Below are 23004 nucleotides of genomic sequence, written 5' to 3' on the forward strand. Positions count from 1 at the left end.
TAGTTTGTGATATGGAACGTAGTGAAGCCACAATTTTTTTATATTTTAATTCTGGATAAAAACTGGATAAAACCTCAAAATGAGTCTACCGGTGATAACATATTTAAGAGTTATTCTTGTGCTACACAAACGCAAGGATTAAAGATAACCTGTCCTTTATCTGTTTCATAAAAGGTGGCGGTTCAATTGCTTCTACCCTGCCCCCCTTTAGTACCCTGAACAGAATGCTGAATCAGACCTCTAATGCTGACCCATTGACTCCTGTTGGCCTGGTGGACTTCTCTATATGCTCTACCAGTGACCTTCGGGTTCATTTAGGAAAGGCGTATCGTATGTCACACCCACTGTATGTTCTTTATTATCACGGTACATACAGTATGTGGGGTTTGATGTGTTAATGAAAGATACCAGATAAAATATTTAATATCTGTCTTATTTCTTCTAGTTGTAGTCGGTGGTGACACAAAACAACTGCTATCCAAACTGAAATCAGGAGACTATAACAAGACAGTAGTTGTAGCAGGGTGCTTGTACCTCGCTGAAGGTCACCATTAATTCACATTTTCTGCCACCAGTGTTGTTTTTCCAATCAGCGGGTGACAGTGGTGGGTAGATTGTTTTTGATTTATAGTCCAGCCTGCTCCTCTTACATTCCCTACTTACCTTCTCCAATAAACACCCTCCTCCCCACCTCCTACACACACGCGCGCACACACACACCCACACCCACTCAACACACACACATACACACCACTCAAAGGATCCCACTGCACACTATCTTTAACTCAAGCCACCTCTTTCAACAAAGTTTTACTCTACTGTGAAATCTAATCCTTGAGGGATCAGTTTACCAAAATAGAAAGCATATTTCTCCAATTACTTCTAGTGGTTTATGGACATGCAGATAGTTTCTATTTTATTTTCAGAGGTTTTGCAATATCTGCCAGTGAGACTTCTGTCGCCACCCAGATACGATTGAGGTGACTGGAATTTTGTTTGTGGTGCTAAAGCGCTGTAAACACATCAGCTACTTCTCTTCCCTAGTTATTCTGGAAAATCTGCATAAATTGTTAGCTGTTAACTGTTAATAGTTTTTGGACAAGAATTTTTAGCTAGAAAATACAGTATTTTTCTACCTTTGGTGGAAGTAGTTTCATGATTGTGAATATTATTGTTGTTAATCATAATATAATGATAATTATTATGATATCGTTGTATTTTCAAATGCCATTTTTCAGTGGGCCATGAAATGTTTGTGATTTGGGTGGACTGATCCTTTACCTCAATTACGAACCATACATTTGTCCCATATCACTCTTTCTTAATAAGTCTGATATACAACCTATATTGTCTATTTTTATCGTATATGAAGGCGTTGTTTATAGGCATGTGTATATCCAGACGTGTCATGCCTATGCCACAAATAACTCTGAGCTTTGTTTCTTTCTTATCATCTAATCAAATAACTTAAATGAATGGGATACGGATACGTTTACGTCACAGCATGTTTTGATTTATCATTTGCATTGGAGCCATCACCGCCTCCACACTGACTTGAATTCTTCACTGCCATTAATAACTCCCATTATGCTTACACACAGAGCTTGATTTCACATGCCGTTCCTCTGATTGTATCACAAGTATGTCGTTAAATTGCAAACATACACTGAAACCAACTTATCACAGCCAGGAGGATCGGCCGCACGGCGGAATGTAAGGTATGCGCCCTTTAATACACAAACAACAACAGAGGTGGACGACAGTGTCTTAATATTGTGAGTTTTGATAATAAAACTAGTATGTATGATCGTAAATGCCGGGGTATATTTTTAAATATGCAAATAGTCTACTACGAGTCTTAACTACAGCAAAGACATACGGGCTATTATGTATGTTGGTACCATTTTTCAAAGACCACCCCTACACTAAAAGGCGGAATGGTTTCTTCCACCGTAGCAGCTTCTGTCCTGCGCAGCTCTGCCTGCAAATCAATGAAGCCAGTCAAACAAACTGGGCTGGGCAATCGAAGTTGGGACAATTTACGGAGGTTTCTGTTGCCGGATAGTCGACGACAATAAGGCTATGTACACAGATAATATGTATAGAGTCCTATATTTGTGTCCTTTAGAGGAGTAAGCAGGTGATATCAACTCATTTTCTACTTAAACGCGGAGTTTGATGTATTTCGTTAGACATTTGTAGCCTGACTAAAAAAAAAAAAACTACCCTCCCTATTCGAACTGAGGATGATTTTTGCTAATACTGGAAATTCACTAAGGACTCCGTATCGCAAACAGGTAAATACGCTAATATTTAACCAAAAACCAGTTGGAAGACGTGTTGTCCCCATAGCTGACTTCATTGAAGGTCTGTCTGACAGCAGCTCACTGTCTAAATAAACTTAAATGTCTCCGACGCTCTAACAAAAAAAGAAAACTTTACTTCTGTTTACTTATATCATCTGAAATGTGCAATGCTGTGTTCCTGTGTGTGATCCAGATTGGCCACTTATATGTATAATGAGACTATAGATACAGGCCTGTGTCTTGAGTTATGGCTGTACTGACAAATACCTGACTAGTAGGCTAGCACCTTAATTAACTGAGTATTTTCTATTATAAATGAAGTACATATGAGCTGCTCATCGACACAATTTCACAGAAACTGAGCCAAACAGACGCTTTTCAACCATTATTAAGACTATTCTTGCTTGGTTTGGTCTGGTAAATATCTTGTTATGCTTTCATCTAACTAACTATAGATTGTCTTAAAGTACTGGGAGATACTCTGTATGCTTATAGGTATGTTACAGAACTGTACACTATGGATGACTTAATTGTCTACTGATGCGTTCACTTTGTCCCAGTTACATATGGATTTTTTTTTTAAAAACTCCCTTTAGCCAAAAGGTTTGAATAAGCATATTTACTTGTGTTCATGCTGTTATCCTGTGGCTAGAGCTCCATGGGCGAGGCCTGTTACTGGAAGCCCTGTGTATTTCCAGCTCGGATATGACAGGCTCAGCTGGTCTGGAGCTGGCTGATAAGATGCCGTCCTCTCCCCATCACTCTCACAGTCCTGCATCTGAGTAGTCGGGCAGATGCATGAAAACCAAAATTCACTGTCAGTCCCACAGTAAAGGGAAGTTACGCTCACCTGAAGCTAAGACTCTGCGGCGGGGATTCTCTTTAAAGACGGCCTGGTCTTATATGTTGGAACATGTTATAAATTGGTGTTATAAACATGTTACTGGAGTGTTTGTAACACATGTCTTTTTTTAAGTAAAAGTCATATATCATAGTCATATAAGTCATTTGGCATGTTATTTAACACGCTTACAGTTCACCAATGCATACTGTGATGACGGTGACCGTCAAAGGCTTAAATTGAACTATTAATGTATCATGGAACTTTTTTTAATCTAATGGCCTATATTCCTTAGATTTCTCACTTTTTGCTATATATATTTGATATATGGATATTGACATTAATTGTTTTGATCTCAACTGCTTTTATCTGAAATTCATGTCTGAAACTTAAACACACAAGGTAACTCAAGTTAACGGTGAATAATGGGTGGTCGAGCCTCTCAGAATTACATTCTCTTCAGAGTCTGTTGCATCAGTCATCATTTACTGTTAATGAAAATTAATTTGAAAACCTCTTTAATCCAGTTTTAAAATGAACAAGAAGAGTGCACTTAGTAGGTCAGTCAAGATGGTGGCAAAGATTACAGAAACGGGGATTGATTCATGTCATATTGTGCCTAACTTTATTTGATCATAATATACGCTTCGGTTCAAGATGAAACCAAACTTTTCCATGGATGCCAGTTGTTGAGCTACAACAAAGGCCAAAATATGGCCTGCAGCAGACTAAGTAAACCTTGTTTTTAGCCTGGCCGATTGCGGGAAATGCCTTTTGCTATGTTGTAACGCATATTATAAAATGGCTAGGACTGCCGAAAAGACGAAAGTCTAAGCTTTATGATAGGCTCATAAGAAATTGCGTTATGAAATAGGTTTTTCAAAGGTTGTGAATCATCGCAACCACAAGAAGTTCTTTAGCAAACAGTCATAAATGTGTACAAAAAATATTAGGCTCATGGGTCCAGTAGTATGCAAGATTAGCTGTGGACAGATACACGCACACACACGACCAAACGCATGATCCACTCCATGTTTACCCCTGGTGGAGATAATCACTCTTTTGAGATGCTGAGAAATATGTTGCAATGGCGGTTTTTGTAATTAATGTCAATGTACGTTTTTGGCATGACTACTCATCTAATCTATGATCCATATTTCCTGGTAATAGCCTCACAAAAATCAGGAACATTTAGCCACAGTTATGCTGTTTGTAAATGGGGAGTAGTCATGAGAGCAACTGTGACGTTTTTCACTTTACACTTGGTTTTGTTTTCATTTTGTAGAGTTTATCAAGAATTTCGAAACATTTTGTGACTACTTTTCTGTCTCCTATTCATGTAGCAACAGTAGTTTATTGCTACAGTTACTGAAGAGCATTACCATACACCTCAGTTTCATCATATTTCCTCAGATAATCATACACATTTCATTTGTGGAACAATTTTGTTTGCACCATAAACTGAAAGCATATTCATAATTTTGACTTTCTGACACAGACCAGGTTGAGGAGGGCAGTTAACTGGTGAGAGATGGGGGGAAATTAGGACTTTTGCCACCAGTCAGCTGCAGAACAGTGGGTCAAACTAGTTTCACAGCAAAGGCATGTGAGCCGGTCGACCAGTCGGTCACAAGAGAAGATCCTCTAGACTGTAGTCCAGACTTGGGTTGTTCAGTCCTGTCACCACTTCATGCTTGGGATTCCTTTGGCTTCCTCTCAGCTTGAGATTCCTCAGAGAAGGGGGTTGTGGAGGGATAATCAGTGTCAGATACTAAAAAAGAAGACAAATCCCTGAAGGCAGAAAGCTCTCTGCAGACTAGGACATCTGTATCTTTGTAAACAAAAAGCACAAAGTTGCTCAATCACTGAATACTTTTAGTTTCTTTTTGAGGGTTTTTTCTTCTTTCCTTGGAACAGACTCTCTAGAGCATCTGAAAAACACAGTGCCAGGTGTTTCATTGTGTTTTATATGGTATCAGAGCAACAAAATAGTAATTTCTTGGCATTTATTTTTTCTTGACTAATAGCAAAAATGCAAACAGTCATACTTACAGTCCCTCAAATCATTCTGAACATAATAAAGCTACTCATTAATGAGTATGTTAAGGTTGAGAAGTCTGGTGCAACAGCAGAAATGATTGTTGAGTGTTGACCTGAGAATAGCTTATTCGACACCCTGCGGAAGTGTGACATCAGTGTGACACTGATGTCAGACATACAGGCCCCTGTGGACCTTATTTGTGCTGACTGCAAAGCTGCGATGGAGATTGCTCTGCAGAAATGCATCACTGCTCTGTCAAACATTAATCTTCACACCGGACAGAAACCTGCATGATACAAATGATGGAGCATCGGACAGTTTATCTTTCTTTTTCCTCGTATGTGACTGTATTTGAGTGACTTCTGAATTTTCATGCAGTAATGTTATGCACATATCTGACACTCAAATAATATGTGAAATCATATATAGAGAGAGATCATATTATGTTTTGTCTCTTTTCTATCTCCCTCCTTTTTCCTGAAAAGTGCAGAAACTTTGCAGTACGTTATTGTTTTGTTATGACTCAGACAATCAGGCTTACTTAAAGCTACTAATCAATATTTTATTTTACAAATGGACCATATGACTTAGTGCATGTGAAAGGGGTTACTAGTATGTGACAAAACAATACAAACCACTATGGTTTCATTCAGCTTTACAGAGCGCTGCAGTGTCTTTTAAGTCATTGTTCTGGTTTTTACAGTCCACAACTTTCCTGTTTTGGTTCACTCTCATTACTTTAATCAGCAGGCAGATAGCAGGCAGATGTTTTCAGCAGAAAAGCTTTAAAAACCTTCTGTACACTACTTGCCCAGCACCAAACAGCAGACAGACAAAGCTACTAGTGACTAGCTGGTTAACATAGTGTAGCATTTAGCAGCTAAAGAGCCAGACATTTACCTCTGGAGTTGGTGGAGAGTGAATATTGGACTTACATTCACCTGGTCACCTGAATGATAACTCAAAATACATGTTACTGTTTCTTTATATCTGCTGGATGACAATATGCCAGTGCTATGTGTTTACGGTGTGTTTCTATTTCTTCTAAATGCCCAAAGGGTGTGTCGGTACACCATGACACAACAGTTGGGTGTGGTTACAGGTACAAAAGAGCACACTTGTGACAACAAAGAGTATTTCAGAGTAGGTGTTGAAACACTGCTGTTCAGCCAATTGTTTGATTATTCTTAATATATATTTACAATTGCATGGTAAAAAGTAATGTTCATTATTTAGAACCAAATCTTATAATATTAAAAATGTTCTAAAGATTTCAAGCATGTTTTGGGAAATATCGGATTTGTTATCATTCATTCAGACTCGAGAACTTTGAGTGATGTTGATATCTTGTCATGGTAAATTTGGCACAATACAACCATGTAGAGGAACGATAAACAATATTATGAAATGACCACCCAGCCTGAACTTGAATTCAACCTAGGTTTGCTGTGTTTCTCTCTCTACTCCAGCCACCTGTTACCTTATCGTCACACCCCATGGCTCCACCCAGCCCCAGCAACAACAGCAGCACCAACAACAGCAGCAGCAGCAGCAGCACTGCAGGCTGGGAGCAGCTCAGCAAAACGAACCTATACATCCGAGGGCTGTCCCCTTCAACCACAGACCATGACCTGGTCAAGCTCTGTCAGCCGTGAGTTCCACATTTCCTCTCATCATTATCTGCTATTGATCAGCCATTGATTGTTGGGCCAACGGTTTCATAGTCTTGTTTCCGTTTGCAATAGCAGGCACTTATTGAGATACAGTTGGTAAAATGAAAAAAAAGTAAAGGGTAAGATAATAATGAAAGATCAGAAAATTCATGTGGTGATGTCTTCAATGAAATTTATCCGACTTTTAATGTTTAAATACTGAATTAAACCCTACAGGTCTGTTAAAATATGCTCTAAGAGTGGATGTAAGATTTAGTCAGCTTTTTACAAAACGTGGAATAGTTTTAGATGCGTACAGAGAGCGTGGTGAGACACCTATGTATTTTAGATTATAACAAATAAAGTAGTGTTGCAATTTGAATATGAAATAAAATGTGATCTATGAGGACCACACAAGAACAGAGGGTAGATGATGAGCTACTTGACAGCACATGGGGCACAAGAAGCACAGATTTCATACATCATGTGTGTGGATAAAGGAGGGATACTGTCAGCGCTGGGCTCGTCCACAGCTCTCTTTGCTGAATGCTGAATGCTTTATATTTGTCAAGAAGACAGACCACCCTGAAGCCTCTGAGATTTTACGATTTTTTTTTTTTTTTTTTTGTCTGAGGCCTCATCTTCACAATGTGATACTGATTTTGCAACACAAAGCTTTCAATCAATTCATTTGCTGTTCAGAGTTATATTGTACACTGAACACGGCCTCAACTGTGATGTACACCTTCATTTTATTGAAGATTTAGAGGGATAAAGAACAAAAACAGAAAAATCCTGGCACTTGAGGGTGATTTTTATTTATTTTAGAGTTATCAAGATCCTTCTTACCTATTCATACACACACACACACACACACACACACACATATATAGTAGTATATTGTCTCATTGGATGTGCTATTTTATCACTTCAGCCTTTGTAAATCTGTGGGCATACAGATTCAGTCCTAAACCGTATTAAATAAAACTTTTTATGTTGCATGTCAATCAATTTCATTGCACTGTAATAATACAGTGTTCATAGAGGTCTTACAGTCTGACTATCTACAACATTTTTGATGGTATTGTAAGAGCAAAACTGCTGTAGCCGCACATGATTTGGGATTAGAGTTCAGATAAGGAAAGGTCAGAAGTTCACGCTCTTTCACCCAGTTTAGCATTTAGCCTAATCCCTGGCTAAAATATCCTCCTCCGGTACATCATGGCTTGTATCAGTGTCAATGTAGATTATATAGGTCACACTGTGGTTGGTCATGTGGAAAATTTACATTAAAAGAAGCGCACCCACATTACATGACTCCCATTTTTGTGCGACATTATAAAGTATAGAAACTCTTTGGTGTATAATCTAATTCACAGATTGACAATTACATGCAAGGATCAACAGGCAGTTATAGAATAAATCTATGTGACTGAAGAACTTTGCATCCAAGTGAAAGTCAACTGGTTGTGTGGAGGATGGAGGTGGGCTTTTTCTAAATAAAAAGACTGCTGATTTAGTTTGATGAGAAAGTGAAACATAAACAGCACATATATATATATGAGCCTTTATATATTTTATAAAGAAATATTCTTAAAATCAACATCAAAACATGCATTAAAAGAGGTAAAATTAGCTATTGACTCTAAAAAAGAAAACCTCTTCATCTCAATAAAGTTTTGAAGTTTGACACTGTATTAACATGTTACGTTCAGATTTTACAGTCTGCGCTGTCCTGTGGTCTGCATGCATGCAATGACTGTGTTTGAAACCATGAAACAACATGAACCAGACCAGATTTTTGGATGTCATAATCTCTGTGCTTTGTGAGGCAGGTTTGCCCAGAAGTCATTTGTGACAACATTGTGACAACACTGTGCCATGAAAGGTATAAACTTTTCAACAGTGTTCCTGAATATAAAATGGAAACAACAATTAGCATGTCAGTACTTTACATACAGCTGACTCCCCATACAAAGAGATGGGAATGTTTGTTTCTGCCTTACAAAGATGGTACCCAAGTGACCCAGCTTCTTCTAATAGACTTTAGTGGCTCTGTATAATGTTTAAAACTGTGTTTTTGTTTGGCTTAAGAGAAACGGACTGTCGTAAGTTTGCACCCACACAGTGGGGATTTTCAGCACCACATGGAAACCACTTCCTGTTTCTCATACTTTTACAGTGATGTCATAGATAGTTGCTCAACCCCCCCTCTTTGTGTGTTTTTTTTAACTGGCACTGTCTGGTATATAATCCAGCTAACAATACGTCTTCTTTCTGCTTCTCCTCTAGGTATGGCAAAATTGTATCAACAAAGGCCATCATGGACAAGACAACAAACAAATGTAAAGGTGTGTGAAGCAGCTTGTCTCTTTGCAACAATGCTCTCTTTTTCTCTTTGTTCTCATCAAGTATAAAACAGTGTATTCAGCACCTCACTGTGTTGAGACAGTATCACTTCTACACACTCACACAAAATTGGTAGTTGTCCAATGTGTGAGTTCTGTCTAAACATCAAGTCATTCAGCAGCTATGCAGTTGTCTCAGATGATCCAGGCAAGTCAGGAAACAGACAGCCAGGCTGCTTAAAGCTTCCTCTGAGTATGGCTGCCAACACCGAGGAGCATAGTTGTCCCAGGCCCTGAGTCAACTCTAACCTTTAAATAATCTGGAATAATTAGTCAAAAATACATATTTGTGAAAACTTTATATAGTTTTTGTGCGTCACGTAAGAGCTTGTTATTCTCTATCTTACTAATTTTCCTTGACATAGTGGTCGTAAACAAGTTAACTTTCCATCCATTTAATGAAAAAATTGGTTTGGTCTGTCACGCTACTGTAAGGTCAAAAGTTTAACATCTAGCCAGCCCCCTCCGCCCCCTCCGGTAAACATACAAAAAAAAGAAGAGAGAAACAAAAAGGACAAAATGAACTTTACTAGAAACTGGACATTAAAGACGTCATAAATGACTTTGCTGTAAGGAAATTTTGGCGCTTGACATTTGGAGTTCAACACTAAACATGCTGCAGCAACAGTAGCCTAAGACATTGGAACTAACGAGATTATTTGGACATGGTTTTCTTGTGCGGTAAAGAAACGGTTAGTACAGTGGGTTTCATTCATTCATTCATCGCATGGCTATTTTGCCCAATAACGAGACTGTGCATGGGAAGTCTATGAGCATATATAACACAACCGGTACCTGTTTTACACATTTACATTTGAAAGATTAACTGTGGTGACTGAAAAAAAAATGGTGGGTTATTAACAGTAATGAAGATATCAGTTTATAATGTGTGTGATAATTATGTATGTAGGCCTATGTTTTGGCTGTTAAAGGTCCCAGTATGTATTTTGTTCCATGTAAATCTGACGTAGAGTATGTTCACATCATTAAATAACGACTTTGTTATCAATTTTCCATGGACAACTTCAAAGCATTGAAGTTGGGAGTGATAGCATGTCTCTAATATGATTTAATCTTGGTGATGGGGCTACCCCTTTAGTTAGCCTATATTTGGATTAAATAGTGTGTGGGAGAGGAGAGCTATTTTGCCATGTGCAAATGGAATATGCGTTGTGTGTGTGTTCAACCACATTCACACCTAATGCGGCACCAATGAGGCACCTTCCCACAGGGTTGTGCTGAGGTGTGGGCATGTTTATTTGTGCTTTAGAACATAACCACAGAACAACACAGAACATAAACAATCCAAAAATAAGGTTTTATTTCTCTGATTCACTGCTTTGTTCTCGCTACGCCGCTCCCTCTCTTCATTCACACAGGAAAGTGACGTCAATATAAAGTGACTCTTTTATTTTATGAGGTGATTTTTGGCTTATTTGGCGGAGGTGGGGTGGTGGATGGCTAGATAATTGGTCGGAAAAAAGTTGCAAAAGCAGCAGGACAGCACTGCATGAGACCACCAACCAGACATCTTTACCTTCACATCGCACACTTTAGCCAGAGATTTTTAGCATCACATTAAGACATTTTTACCGCATCTACTGTTTTAACCCAAACCATGATCTTTCCCTAACCTTAACCAAGTGGTTTTTGTGCCTAAACCTAACCAATGGCGTGAAATGACACACGAAAAGGTTAAAAATACGGTGTTAAATTGGTGTATCACCTGCATGCAAATTTGGATTTTGGCGTATGCACTGCATACAATTAGGAAGTGTAAAGTCATGTTATTTGTATGCAGACTGTGAGAATGGGCTATTCACTCCCTCTCTCTCTCTTTCTCTTTTTCTCTCATCTTTTTTAAAGTGAGTTGGGAAGCCGACAACAAAGTCTAACTAAAGTCTAACTTATCAAACAAAGAGAAATATTCTCCCCTCGTCCTAGTAACGTCTTTGTACTCCCTCATGGCAGGGTTGTACAGCTCTGATACATGGTAAACAAGGTTCTTCTTCCCATGGGCGTCTTCGGTCTGATCTCCGGCTTACGGGATTGGCCACCCAAATGGATGGGAGGACTGGCGTTTTTCCCGCATTGCCTGATTTGGTGTGAATGTAGCCTCATGGCCAGTCAGTGACCTGTGCGCAGTCAGTACTGGGTGGAGGGGCCTTTGGAGATCATCTTGTCCTGGGCACGAGCAAGACACATGGCGGGCCTGTTCTGAGCTCATGTTATTTTAAGCCCCAGACCTCGTCTGTTGGTGTGTCACTCACTGCTGTGGGTGGTTCCTGGGAAGGAGCGGCAGACTCCTCCTATTTGTGTCGAGTGACTGTCAGTCTTGGTCCAGTTCTAGTAGACTGCCCACCTGACTAAAGAGGGACTTACTGAATCTCTCTCGTGCTGGCGGGATTAAGAGAATGCTTTGTCACTCTCCTCAGGATTATGCAGATGCCAGTTAATCGAAGGCTGTCGGTGAAAGGGGACACATTTAAAGACCTTGTAAAGCTCTGACTGAACTTTAAATAGAACCTTAACTTCCAGAGAATTCTTTATTTGTCTGAGGCTAATGATTTCATCTCATTTTAGCAAATTATCAAGCACTCGTTAAAACTACAAGAAAGACTTGTGTAAAAATTGTAGTACCTATGAGACTGATTTCACAGCTGAAAGAGCCCTAACATTCACCATTATTTGGTTTGAATAGGTTAAATATAGCAGCCTCAGTAGAAGCCAGGGACTATGAGTTCACCCTGTTTGTACCCCCCAGAACAAAGAGCTGACCTGAGCCATGAACGTCACACTGGTATCTGCATCCTCAGCGCTTTTTTGACTTTACTTCCACACACACAAAAGCACACATACATTCATAGACCTACATAATACACATGTATACTGTATACATACGTACTGTGCAACCACTCACTAACAAACTGTATGTAATGCTTTGTTTTGGTAACACATTATACCCACAAATGAACACACAAACCTACACCATCCATCCCCAGTGGCGTAGGTCAGCTCACTTAACACGGTGGCTCTGTCATTATTTGTGCTGGCTATAGCTACATTGTCCTAACTGTCCCGCTTGTCTCCACAGGATATGGCTTCGTGGACTTCGACAGCCCTGCCGCAGCTCAGAAAGCAGTGGCTGCCCTAAAGACCACTGGTGTCCAAGCTCAGATGGCAAAGGTGAGGATTCATTACAGTCTAATCCTGATATCTCATCCACAACACAGCCCATAACACTGCTTCTCCTCCATCTGGCCTGTCAGGCAACTTGAACCTAATCCTTGTGGTATTAAATAGCAGGAAAGGAATCTTTGACTGCAGGGTGTATACTCCCCAACACTTGGTCTGTAGTGTGTGGAATTGTGAATGAAGCATGTACTGTATACAATATGAAAGCAGTGTGCTTATGTCTGTGCATACATGTGTATGGAACTGTATTTGCTTTTAGGCCTATGCAAATTCAGGCCTATATTTACTTCTTTCCCCAAGTTTTCCAGCATATATGTGACACATTTTGCCTCAGAAACATGCAGTGTTTACTATCAAACAAGTGCACCAGCCTGCAGTTGCAACCTTCTTGTGTTTGCAAGGTGTACTTCTTTCCATATTATATATGTATTTAAGGGAGTAACTTTATGCAATTTGTGTCAGTTTACAAATTCTCTGCATCTGAAGACGAGGCGTAACAATAGCAACGTCACAAGGAAGGTCACATGGAAAGTTGTAATGGGAAAAGAAACATGAATGAACTTTTATTCTACATAAATGTCAATGGCAAAGGGTGAATGCACAAAAATATCCAGAGCTACACTGTATCAGTTATGTAAAAATGAATATTTTTAAAAAATATATAGACATATTTATAACTAAATATTATTTAACAAGGTAGGTAACGGGGCAATAATGAATAATTAACATAATAAAAACATTTGACTATTTTGTAACCGCAAACAAACATTGTACTAGTTGTTCCATATACATGTGTTTCTGTTCTTCAGTCATTGTGGAACTAGGAGCCCACACACAAGCCTTATTTCCACTCACACAATAGCCACAAATGGATGTAGACACACCCTTAACCAGCCGTTTTCATATGAATATGCTGCCTGCTCCACCAGTCTTCAGACCTACCAATGAAACAAACAGGAAAGAAGTGCAGTTTTACAGATTGTGATGCTCCATCTCGCTCTCTCTCTCTCTCTCTCTCTCTTCTTTTCATTTCCCAGAAAGTCAATTTGACTCCTATTGCACTATTAGTATAACTAATACAATGCACACTGTGCCACTGTCTTAGTAAATCGAGCCCTCAGTGTCAGAATACATTTGGTAATTTGCTGATGTGTTCATATATGGTTTATAATGTATATGTGTGTGTGTTTCCCTGCAAGTGTTTGCATGCATATACATCTGTGATGGTTCCCAAAGGTAATCTGTCATCTGACAGCTCCCAGCCAGGCTTTAGAAGAGTGTCAGACATGAAAGGCGCCAATAGTCAGACTAAAGGGTCTAGAGACTAGTGATGCAGTGTGCTGACAGCAGGATGACGTATAAGAGAAGGTATCCGGCATGAGGGTGTGCATCTAAGACTGACCAGGAGCTCAGTCTAGTCTTTCAGTCCCCTCCAAAGCACACTTAATATTCTTAGTGTCTCGCAGTAAAATATTATTTTGCTTAACATAATCACATCTTTTGCTTAACGACAAGTTGGAGTATAGCAGTAGTTGGTATTTGTGCACAGTGTAATTTGGACTGATAGTCCAATACGCTACATACATTGCTTTATTTGGTCACAATATAGGAGCATTTCAGATGAAGAGTTTTTAAGTAGGGCTGCATTACCAGCACTCAGACATCTGCATTGACTGACATCAGAAAAGGAAGTAAATACTTATGTGTTGTTATGGTAACAGGAACCAGTCAGGGGAAATTAGTTCCCACACAGTACTGAGCAAGAACCCTTGGCCTCATTTCCCTGTCTGGGGATCTGTGGAGCTTTTTGACATGCCTCTGTGCACCCATTTTACTTTTTAATTAAAATAGAGCAGCTTTGAGGGGCATGCCCAAGTTTAATCTGTGTATTGTGGAAGGTAAATGCCATTATGAAGTGTGAGCCTTTCAGTCCAGCATTATTCTCACTATTGCTGAAGCTTGTTTGGGCTTAATGGATTCTCTGACAAAGGTCCTTTTTCCTGTTTGTTTTTTTTTTGTCTTAAAAAAAATCTGGCAGGTCTGGCAAAGGCGGATGGTGGGAAGTTGCCAGTCAAGGGTTCCCTTCTTTTTACCTTTTGTTTTTTCAATGGATGTATTTTGATAGTTGAGTATGTGTTTCCTTTTATTCTGGATACATATGAGGGAGTCATTTGCAAAAGAGATTATTAATAGAGGAAAAACAACATATTTATCAAGCTGTGTGGGTTAAATTTATAGGGGAACAGCATTGTTTTATATTGTTTCCTCTATTCGGAAAGTACTGTATGAGGAAGATAAATCTGGCTGGGAGAAGTGAAAGAGCTGCACATGCCCCTCCCTTATAACCAGTGCTGTAGTGTTCTTCAGGAAGACACTTAACTGCCAACTGCTCCAGTGGAGCTGCTCAGTGGTCAAGAGATGAGGCTGTGCTGGGCATCTACCAGGTTGTGATCAAGTGTGTGAATGTGGAGCATAGTGTTCATGCTCAATGAATATACCCTGATTAGAATAAAGGTAAAAAAATGAATAAAAATATGTACATACTGAATAGGAATCGCATCTTCCATTCGCACATCCTCTGTCATGATTAGGATTGTTTAGTCAAATGGCCAAAGGACAGAATCTTTGCAGTAGATCACATCTTTTTATACAGCATTTCTATCCTCCCACTCTCAGTAAGCAAGGCAAAAAGTAACACCCCTCCATCAGCCGCACCTCTCTTCATTAGCTCTACATCCACAAGCGTGCGTCAGTCACAGTTAATGACAGACTGATGGGTGGCGACCCCATTCAGTGCACAAACAGATGTCTAATCTCGCTGCCATGTTTCTGTCTCTGCATTTTATGAGCTTTTTTTTCAGTTGGTTTTTTCTTCATTTCAACTATTTCTCTCACTCCATCCTCTCATCTCTCCTTACATCTGTGTTCAGAACTAAATCCTCTTATTGACCACCTTCCCTTTGTTTTGTTGCAGCACACACCGTGGCTCATTAGCTGTCCACTAATTTTGAATTGTTGTTTTTTCTGTCAGTGTATTACTGTAGTAATCCAATCAGTACCCCTGTAGCTGACTCTGAATGTAACACAAGGCTGATGAATATTAATGGTGAGAGGCTGCTCCCCAGGGACTCGTAGCTGTGTCTTATGTTTCTGCTGATACTATTAAAATACAGAAAGAAATCAGCTGACGTGACCCTTAAGCCACCATGGGCTGCATGTAAATTTCTATTTTTCACTGTTCCTTTTATTACCTAAAACTAAAAACAGAAGGAGGAAGAAGCAGAGATAAGCAGAGACACAATAACCGAATCACTAAATTCTGTATTAAAAGTCTATTAAGTGTTTAACCACTTCCAGGGATTAATTACAGTATGTAGAATTGCAATTAAAGTTCTCTTCTCTTCCTACTACTTTGCATGCTACTGAAGCCTATTTGAATGTGACGCACAAAGGAATGTTTACGTGTTTCCAGGTGTGTTTCAAGCATTCCTTACATTGTAATTACATTACCTCTGGCTTCCTCTCTCTCTTTTCACCATACAGCAACAAGAACAAGACCCAACAAACTTGTACATCTCCAACTTGCCTCTGTCTATGGATGAGCAGGAGCTGGAGAACATGTTAAAGCACTTCGGCCAGGTCATATCCACACGCATCTTGAGGGACTCCAGTGGAGCCAGCAGAGGAGTGGGCTTTGCCAGGTCAGATGCAATTTACTGGTGTTACATATAGCATTTTAACATCAATCAGTCTTAACTATGAGATATAGTGTGATGCTAAATAAAATGTTTCCAACTGAAATGATTGGCATCCTCTTCTGGTCTCTAACTAACATTTTGCGATGAGTGCCATCATATCAGATTTTGCAGGAAATTTGCCAGATTGCTTCCTAGCTGAAAGAGCCACCTTATACAGCAGTAAACAGGAACAGACCACTGTTCAACCAGTGAAATGGAAATGATGCCAGGGATGGTGAAGGGAGACAAGTAGCAATATCCTCTTTACAACAGTAGCCAACCAAGTCAAAGGGAAATGTGACATTAATTTTAGTAGAATGATACTAGAGGATTGAGATTGAGGCTACCATTCACACACCTATGACATTTAAAAATATTACATATAACACCTTAAAAGGATTTAAAACACAGTTAATTTCGTCTCCAAAAAATCCCCCTGCAGAAAACAAATATCTAAAAAAAACATAGCTATGTTGTCAATAACCAGTCAGAAAGAACAGTTCATGTGTGGACAAATAGAAACCCCTTTAAAAATAGTTTCACAATGACTGGGTGATGCTAGCTTCTGCCAGCCATACTTGCATAACTTGACTTTTGACTGAAATACCTGAAAGGCAAGGCCAGGGTCTTAAGTGACGAAACAAAAATACCCTAATGCATCATAGGAATGTTTGTGTGATGCGTTTGTGTGGCCCATACGGGCTGCACAAGTTGATTCCACAACATGTATGCACACCTCTGGTTTGCAGACTCAAACAAAAAGATCAAAATCTTTTTATCTTAAACCGTCCACCCACCCAGAAAGGAAGCACTTCTTGGAAAGCACCTGCTCACCCCCCCCCCCCCCCCCTCCCTCCCTGCTGATGTAGTTATGCTCTTTTATGTCTTTTATAACTTCAGGATGGAGTCAACTGAAAAATGTGATGCAGTCATTTCTCACTTCAATGGAAAGTTTATTAAGACACCAGCAGGTGTTCCAGGTAAGACATACTGTGTATTTATCTTGTATTAGCAGGTACTTACTACAAACTGCAGACATGTAAAGGAAGATGATCTTGTTTAACAGCCAAGCCTTTTAAAGGGTGTGTGAAAGAAAATAACAGGATTTGTTTTATAATGAGTACTGACTGTAATGTGCACAGTATTAATAGATAATGACGTGGTCAGTCAACTGATTCATGCCTCCAACAGGAGCCTGTGTGTCTGCTGGTAAAGAGCTCATATACACTCAGCCCTAAGTGGCAGAGCACAGACAAAGAAAAAGAGAACGAGAGAGCTGCTTTGTGTGGCCTCCACTCCCACTCTAAGCTTTTTAATTGGATTATTAGACATAAATAGTCTCTTCTGGCCTTGCCTCCTTTAGGAAGGGGAGGGGATTACAGCTCCACAGCTGCCAAATTAGATGTCTGTGTTCCCAGGCTGGCTAGTGAATGTGCACTCCCAGGATTCAGGGAGTGAATGACTGCAGAGCAAGCAGGACAACACTGTGTGTGTAGGACCAACTTCTTATTTCATTTCTCTCTCCATTTCTCTCTTTAGTACCCCCCGAACCCTTGCTGTGCAAGTTTGCCGATGGTGGGCAGAAAAAGAGACAAAGTCAAAATAAATTTGCTCACAATGGTCGAGCCTGGGCAAGAGATGGTGACTCCAGACTGGTAAGTGGGTCCCTCCCTCCCACAGGATGACGTGAGAGGACTGAGTGGCTGATGGGAAGCACGTGGGAGGGGCTTTACTCAATATCCTCAGTTTTACTTAGAACATAGACACACAGGATAATGTAATGACCTTATGGGTTTATGATATGGACACCAGTTTTCTGTTTCTATTTAGATTCCTATGTTAACGTGCGAGTGTTAACGTCATCTGACAACTCAAGAAGGTTGTATGATAACTGAGTTGGTAGTGAGGGTTTAAAATATAGTGCACTGACAAAATTACATTATATCTATTAGATTTGGGTTTAATTACATTGAATAACAGACTTTGGTTGACGTGAGGCATCCATGTTTGATGATTTTCAGGCACTTCTGTATTATTAGGCACCAAGTCAGCGCTTTCAGAACAATCTGAGTTTACTAGTCATAATTACAACTTGGATGTTGACATGAACACTATTTACAAGGTGGAAACTCATTAGCAGCACAAGTAACAGAAGCCTGCACTCTGTGATTGGATATTTCTTGCATAGTTAACTTCTTGAACTTCAAAGAACCAAACATTTAATTGACATTCTTAAAAAATAAGTTTAATGCCGATTTTCACTGTAGAAGTGCTCCAACTGTGAGTGACTCAACATTGTCAATGGGAAAAATAAACTGGACTTTTACTCATGGAACCAGGAGCGCCTGCAATAGCGCCTCCTACTTGTTAACGTTGTATGATAAACAACAGAGAACGTAATAAATATGACAACATGATTGAAAGCAGAAGCACTTTATAGTGGCATGATTGTTGTTCAGTGCTGAAATGACTTTAGTGCTTGATTTATAAATCCCATGTTTCCCATCTGTCACTTTGAAGTGCTCCTGCTTTTTATTAAGTTGTAATCCTTGTTGTGTTCTTTGCTGTTTATCATAAAGCAGTCGAGGACATCTCCTTTCAGGTTTGAGCACAGTAGCCACACAACCGATTTAAATAGTTTTTGTGTTGGTTAAGTGTTGGAGTAACATGCTTAAGTTTAGCTGCCAAATATATGTTTTCCTTGTACCCTCCAGGCTGGAATGACACTCACATATGACCCCAACGCAGCTGCTATGCAAAATGGGTAAGTTAGGACAACAGATTAGGTTGCACTGTTGTGGTTGGTATATTTAATTGCACCTCATTTACTTTATTTTATTTGATAACAATACACTTTATTTTGTGTGCACAGATTTTTCCCAACAGCATACAGTATTTCAAACAGGATGATTGCTCAAACGTCCATGTCTCCTTACATGTCTCCGGTGTCAACATACCAGGTTTGAATCCTTCCTTCCCATAATGTACAGTGTGTGTGTTACACATAGTACCACAGCATGTTTGTCTATCAGCCATTTTTTCACTAGGAATCGGAAACAGTGTTCAAGTTAAATACGTCACAAAAGGGCGCAATGACCTTTCATACTTGTCGCTGTGCTAGATACAGTACAGTTCTCTGGAAATAGCACCTGCTCAGTGTCACTGTGTTGACAGTGTGTGTGTGTGTGATGTTACAGGTGCAGAACCCATCCTGGATGCCTCATCAACCCTACATCATGCAGCACCCAGTAAGACCCATAATCTCTTCATTTTCTCTTAATCACTGTCTTCATTGTCACATGCTCTTTCACTTTTTTTTCATCAAAATTTTTCATCAAATATTTCATCAAAACAGTTCCCTCTGTGGTTGTAACAGAATTTAAACATTTTTCTGTAAACAGACAAGCACAATATGTAAGAGTATTAGTTAACACATAAGGTGACACTGATCCTTGAGGATTCACAAGTGTTTAGGAATTTTAAAACGACTGCTTCGGAGAGGCTATGTAAAGCTGTGTATTTGATGACAGATGCCGAACAGATTATAACAGATGGGTTTGAATTGAGAGAGAAGTGTCCTCTCTCTTGCTCTGAAAATGAGCCAGCATAGACGAGAAAACACTGCTAGATGCATCAGGCCAGCCAAGATGCTTATAGACAACTTGTGACTATTCCACCTTCTGCTGTGGGCATGAGATGTGAGATTAATCAGTTTCTGATTGTGCATAACTCTTGTGACATTCTGTCGTCTTTATTCTTTCTGGGGTTTTTTACACAATAATAAGCCTTTACTGTCTATTTTGTAAGCACTGTCTGCATTCATCCCTCTCACCTGCTCACACTTTTCTTCCAGGGTACAGTGATATCGCCCTCTATGGACCCGTCTTTGTCACTGCAGCCTACATCCATGATGGCCCCACTCGCACAGCAGATGAGTCACCTCTCCCTGAGCAGTGCAGGAACGGTGAGAGAACGCTGCATGGGATCAGAAAAAAGTTCACACATTGTGCTTCATAAAACTGTAAAACGTGTAGATCATGAATATGCTCTCTACATGACTCTCTTCTCTTTGTTGTGCAGTTTATGGCCGCCAACACAGCTATGCAAGGAGCATATATACCCCAGTATGCACACATGCAGACAACATCTGTTCCTGTGGAGGTGAGAGCATTGACAGAAGTAGAGCCTGATGTGTGTAAAAGTACTTCATTTTCATTATTTTTGACCTCATTTCTGATTATTTTACTCTCTTCCAGGAAAATGGTGCACAGTCACAAGTGGACACATCCAGCAACCATTCCCCATACTCCTACCAACAAACCAAGTAGTGCTGAGGTAACGTTAGGACAACAGCTAAAACAATCATGTCTACAAATGCAATGGACGCTAAGGATCTTTCACTGTTTTGCACAGGTTCTGCAATCGTTTAAGTGAGACTATTTTTGGTATCATTTTCAAAAACTACAAAGAATTATCTGAGTTTATCAAATGATCTGAATTATATAAAGAAAACGTTTTGAAAAAGTTTTATTTTCATACTAGAAAACGTTTATTTTTTACCAAAGATTGCCACAGGATACAAGGAAGAATCAGTTGACTAGTTGTTCACAGTGCATGATAATAAATGTCTTTTGTTAATATTTCCAGATTTTTTTTTTTTTTTTTTTTTTGTCTGAAGACTTTTTTTTTTTTCATCCAGACATTTTGAAAATGATGTTTTGTGCTTGCTGTGTGAGTGTTGCTATGGTGAAGTGTTAAGTGTTGTTTTCTTGTAAAGTGATTTCTCTTAGTGCTTTAGATTGATCTTGCTATCTGATTCAGATTTGCCTTAATAGTTTCTCTACAGTAGTTGTACAGGTCACCACAGAAACTGGCAATAAGCGAAAAGGGTTGAGAGCTGTTGCCTTGGAAATGAGCTACGTAGGACTTTTACTGAAATCTGTGTTTTTGCTTTTCCCCGCCCAAAACTAACAGAAAAGAAATTTTAGAGAAAAAAAAAATTGAATGTAATGACTCCACATCTTAGGATTTTATTGGATGTAATTTTTATTTAGAAAGAAGACCCTACATGTTTCTGGATGTTGAAATGTGTTTCGCTGAAAGATCACCTTTTGAATCTTGCCTTTTTGATTACTTGGTATTGTAGAGTAGCTGAAATTGAACTTGGTGGGGTGGGGGAATGAGATGGGGGAAAATGTACTTTGTTTGTTGGCTGTGTTGTTGTTTCTTTGGGTGATGTTAATTGTTATTTTGATGGGGTGTGTCTTTTTCACTTTTATTTTAAAAGCAAACAGGAACACATGGACTTATGATTGTGCAAAAAAAAAAACTCATCAAAGCCTTGTAATAGAACTTAGGCAAACGTTCAGTAAGTTGAGGGGGAAATGAGATGAATATGTGTATTTTATTGTACCTCGCTCTTTGATAGGAAACAAAGTTGGCACTTTCAATTGTAGTTCACCTCACCAAAGATTGTGAGCTAGTACACTGAGGAAATAGCATCATTTGTCTCTTTAACCAGGACATAAGTGACACTGCAAACTAGATTGCAGTTTGGATAGTGTGCCTTTTTTGTACATTTACATTCAGTTTTCACAGGTATTAGTACAATATGGACACACACAAGCATGAAGGAAGGCCTGGATCCAGCATGTGCCACAGTTGAACTTCATACTTACAGAAAAAATGCAACATTATAGTTGATTTAGTTAAAAACGAAGAGAATTTTAAAACTAAGAAAGGACAGTGCTACATTAGCAACCTGATCTGATATGACATAGCACTAAAAAATTGTGGTTTTAATAAAAATGTCAGATTTTTTTTTTTTTTTTTTTTTTTTTTTTTTTTTGATCATAGTGGATTGAAGCAGGCTTTTTGATTAGGTGTCCTCCTGTGATTCGACCTGGTGGTCAGTCAGACCAGATATCTACCTCAGAGTTTTCGTTCTCCTCTGTATTAGGTCGGGTTAGCAGGTCCAGCCCGCCCTTCCAGACCAAATGCCACGCTCAGGAGCTGGCCACATACAGCTGTTTCCTTTCAGGTTGTTTTGAATACTTTTTGATTTTCTTCAAACCTATTTTTTTATAATGTTATAATTATTGTAACCATTAGGTGGGCAGCAACACGTTTTTACTCACACATTCAGTTTCATAGTTTCAAAAAGCTGCTGCTTTTATGTCCATAGATTCCAGACGCTGATTTAAGACCAACAATGACGATAAAGAGTTGTAATGTTCACTGGATCTGTGCTCCCTTAAACAAACACGTTTGTTGCGTTGTCTTGGGTCTAGACAAACTTGCAGCAGCATTTCCTCTGTAGTTAGCTAGTGTGTGCAACAAATGTAAAGGGCCGTTGGGATTATACTTGAGATTTCTGTGTAATGCCTGAGACTGAGAAGTAATACTGTCTTGTGAGGTTTATGCTGCTAGTTGTGTCTGAACCAAGTGCCATAGTATCTGCGTCAAGAGTTGCAGAGGTGCATCAAAGAAAAAAACTGCTCATTTAAGTAACCATCATGTTGAACAGTCATTAAGTTATATGAAAAAGTTCTAATTTATGAAGTTTTTTGTACAGACAGCATGAGGAAATAAGAGATTTTCATAGAGCTATATGAAAGTTTATTGTTTTGTTTTTTAACTTGTGCCACACAATTGCCAGTGGTAACTTGTATGTACAGTTTAAGGAATCTCTCCTCTGTATTTTTTGTTTTGTAGTGTTTGTTAAAGCCAAAGACTTTTGTTTTTCAGTAGATTGTTGCCTAAGGTTTATTCTGTTCATTTCTTCAACATTTTTTAAATAAAAAATTTGAAATTTTGCAACTTTC

At 39.2% G+C, this 23004-nt stretch overlaps 1 protein-coding gene across 1 annotated transcript; it reads left to right on the top strand.

Annotated features, from left to right (window-relative positions):
- The first annotated feature begins 1985 nt into the window (after nucleotides 1-1985).
- On the top strand, nucleotides 1986-23004 carry LOC122991850 (RNA-binding motif, single-stranded-interacting protein 1). Its single transcript, XM_044365281.1, has 13 exons — nucleotides 1986-2297; nucleotides 6658-6839; nucleotides 9133-9191; nucleotides 12343-12434; nucleotides 15987-16144; nucleotides 17081-17160; nucleotides 17720-17835; nucleotides 18895-18944; nucleotides 19053-19140; nucleotides 19378-19428; nucleotides 20034-20144; nucleotides 20261-20341; nucleotides 20437-23004. The coding sequence occupies exons 1-13, from the start codon at nucleotides 2247-2249 to the stop codon at nucleotides 20506-20508; spliced, it is 1191 nt and encodes a 396-aa protein (XP_044221216.1). The 5' UTR covers nucleotides 1986-2246; the 3' UTR covers nucleotides 20509-23004.

Source organism: Thunnus albacares, chromosome 11 (genome assembly GCF_914725855.1).
Source record: "Thunnus albacares chromosome 11, fThuAlb1.1, whole genome shotgun sequence".
Classification (NCBI taxonomy): Eukaryota; Metazoa; Chordata; class Actinopteri; order Scombriformes; family Scombridae; genus Thunnus; species Thunnus albacares.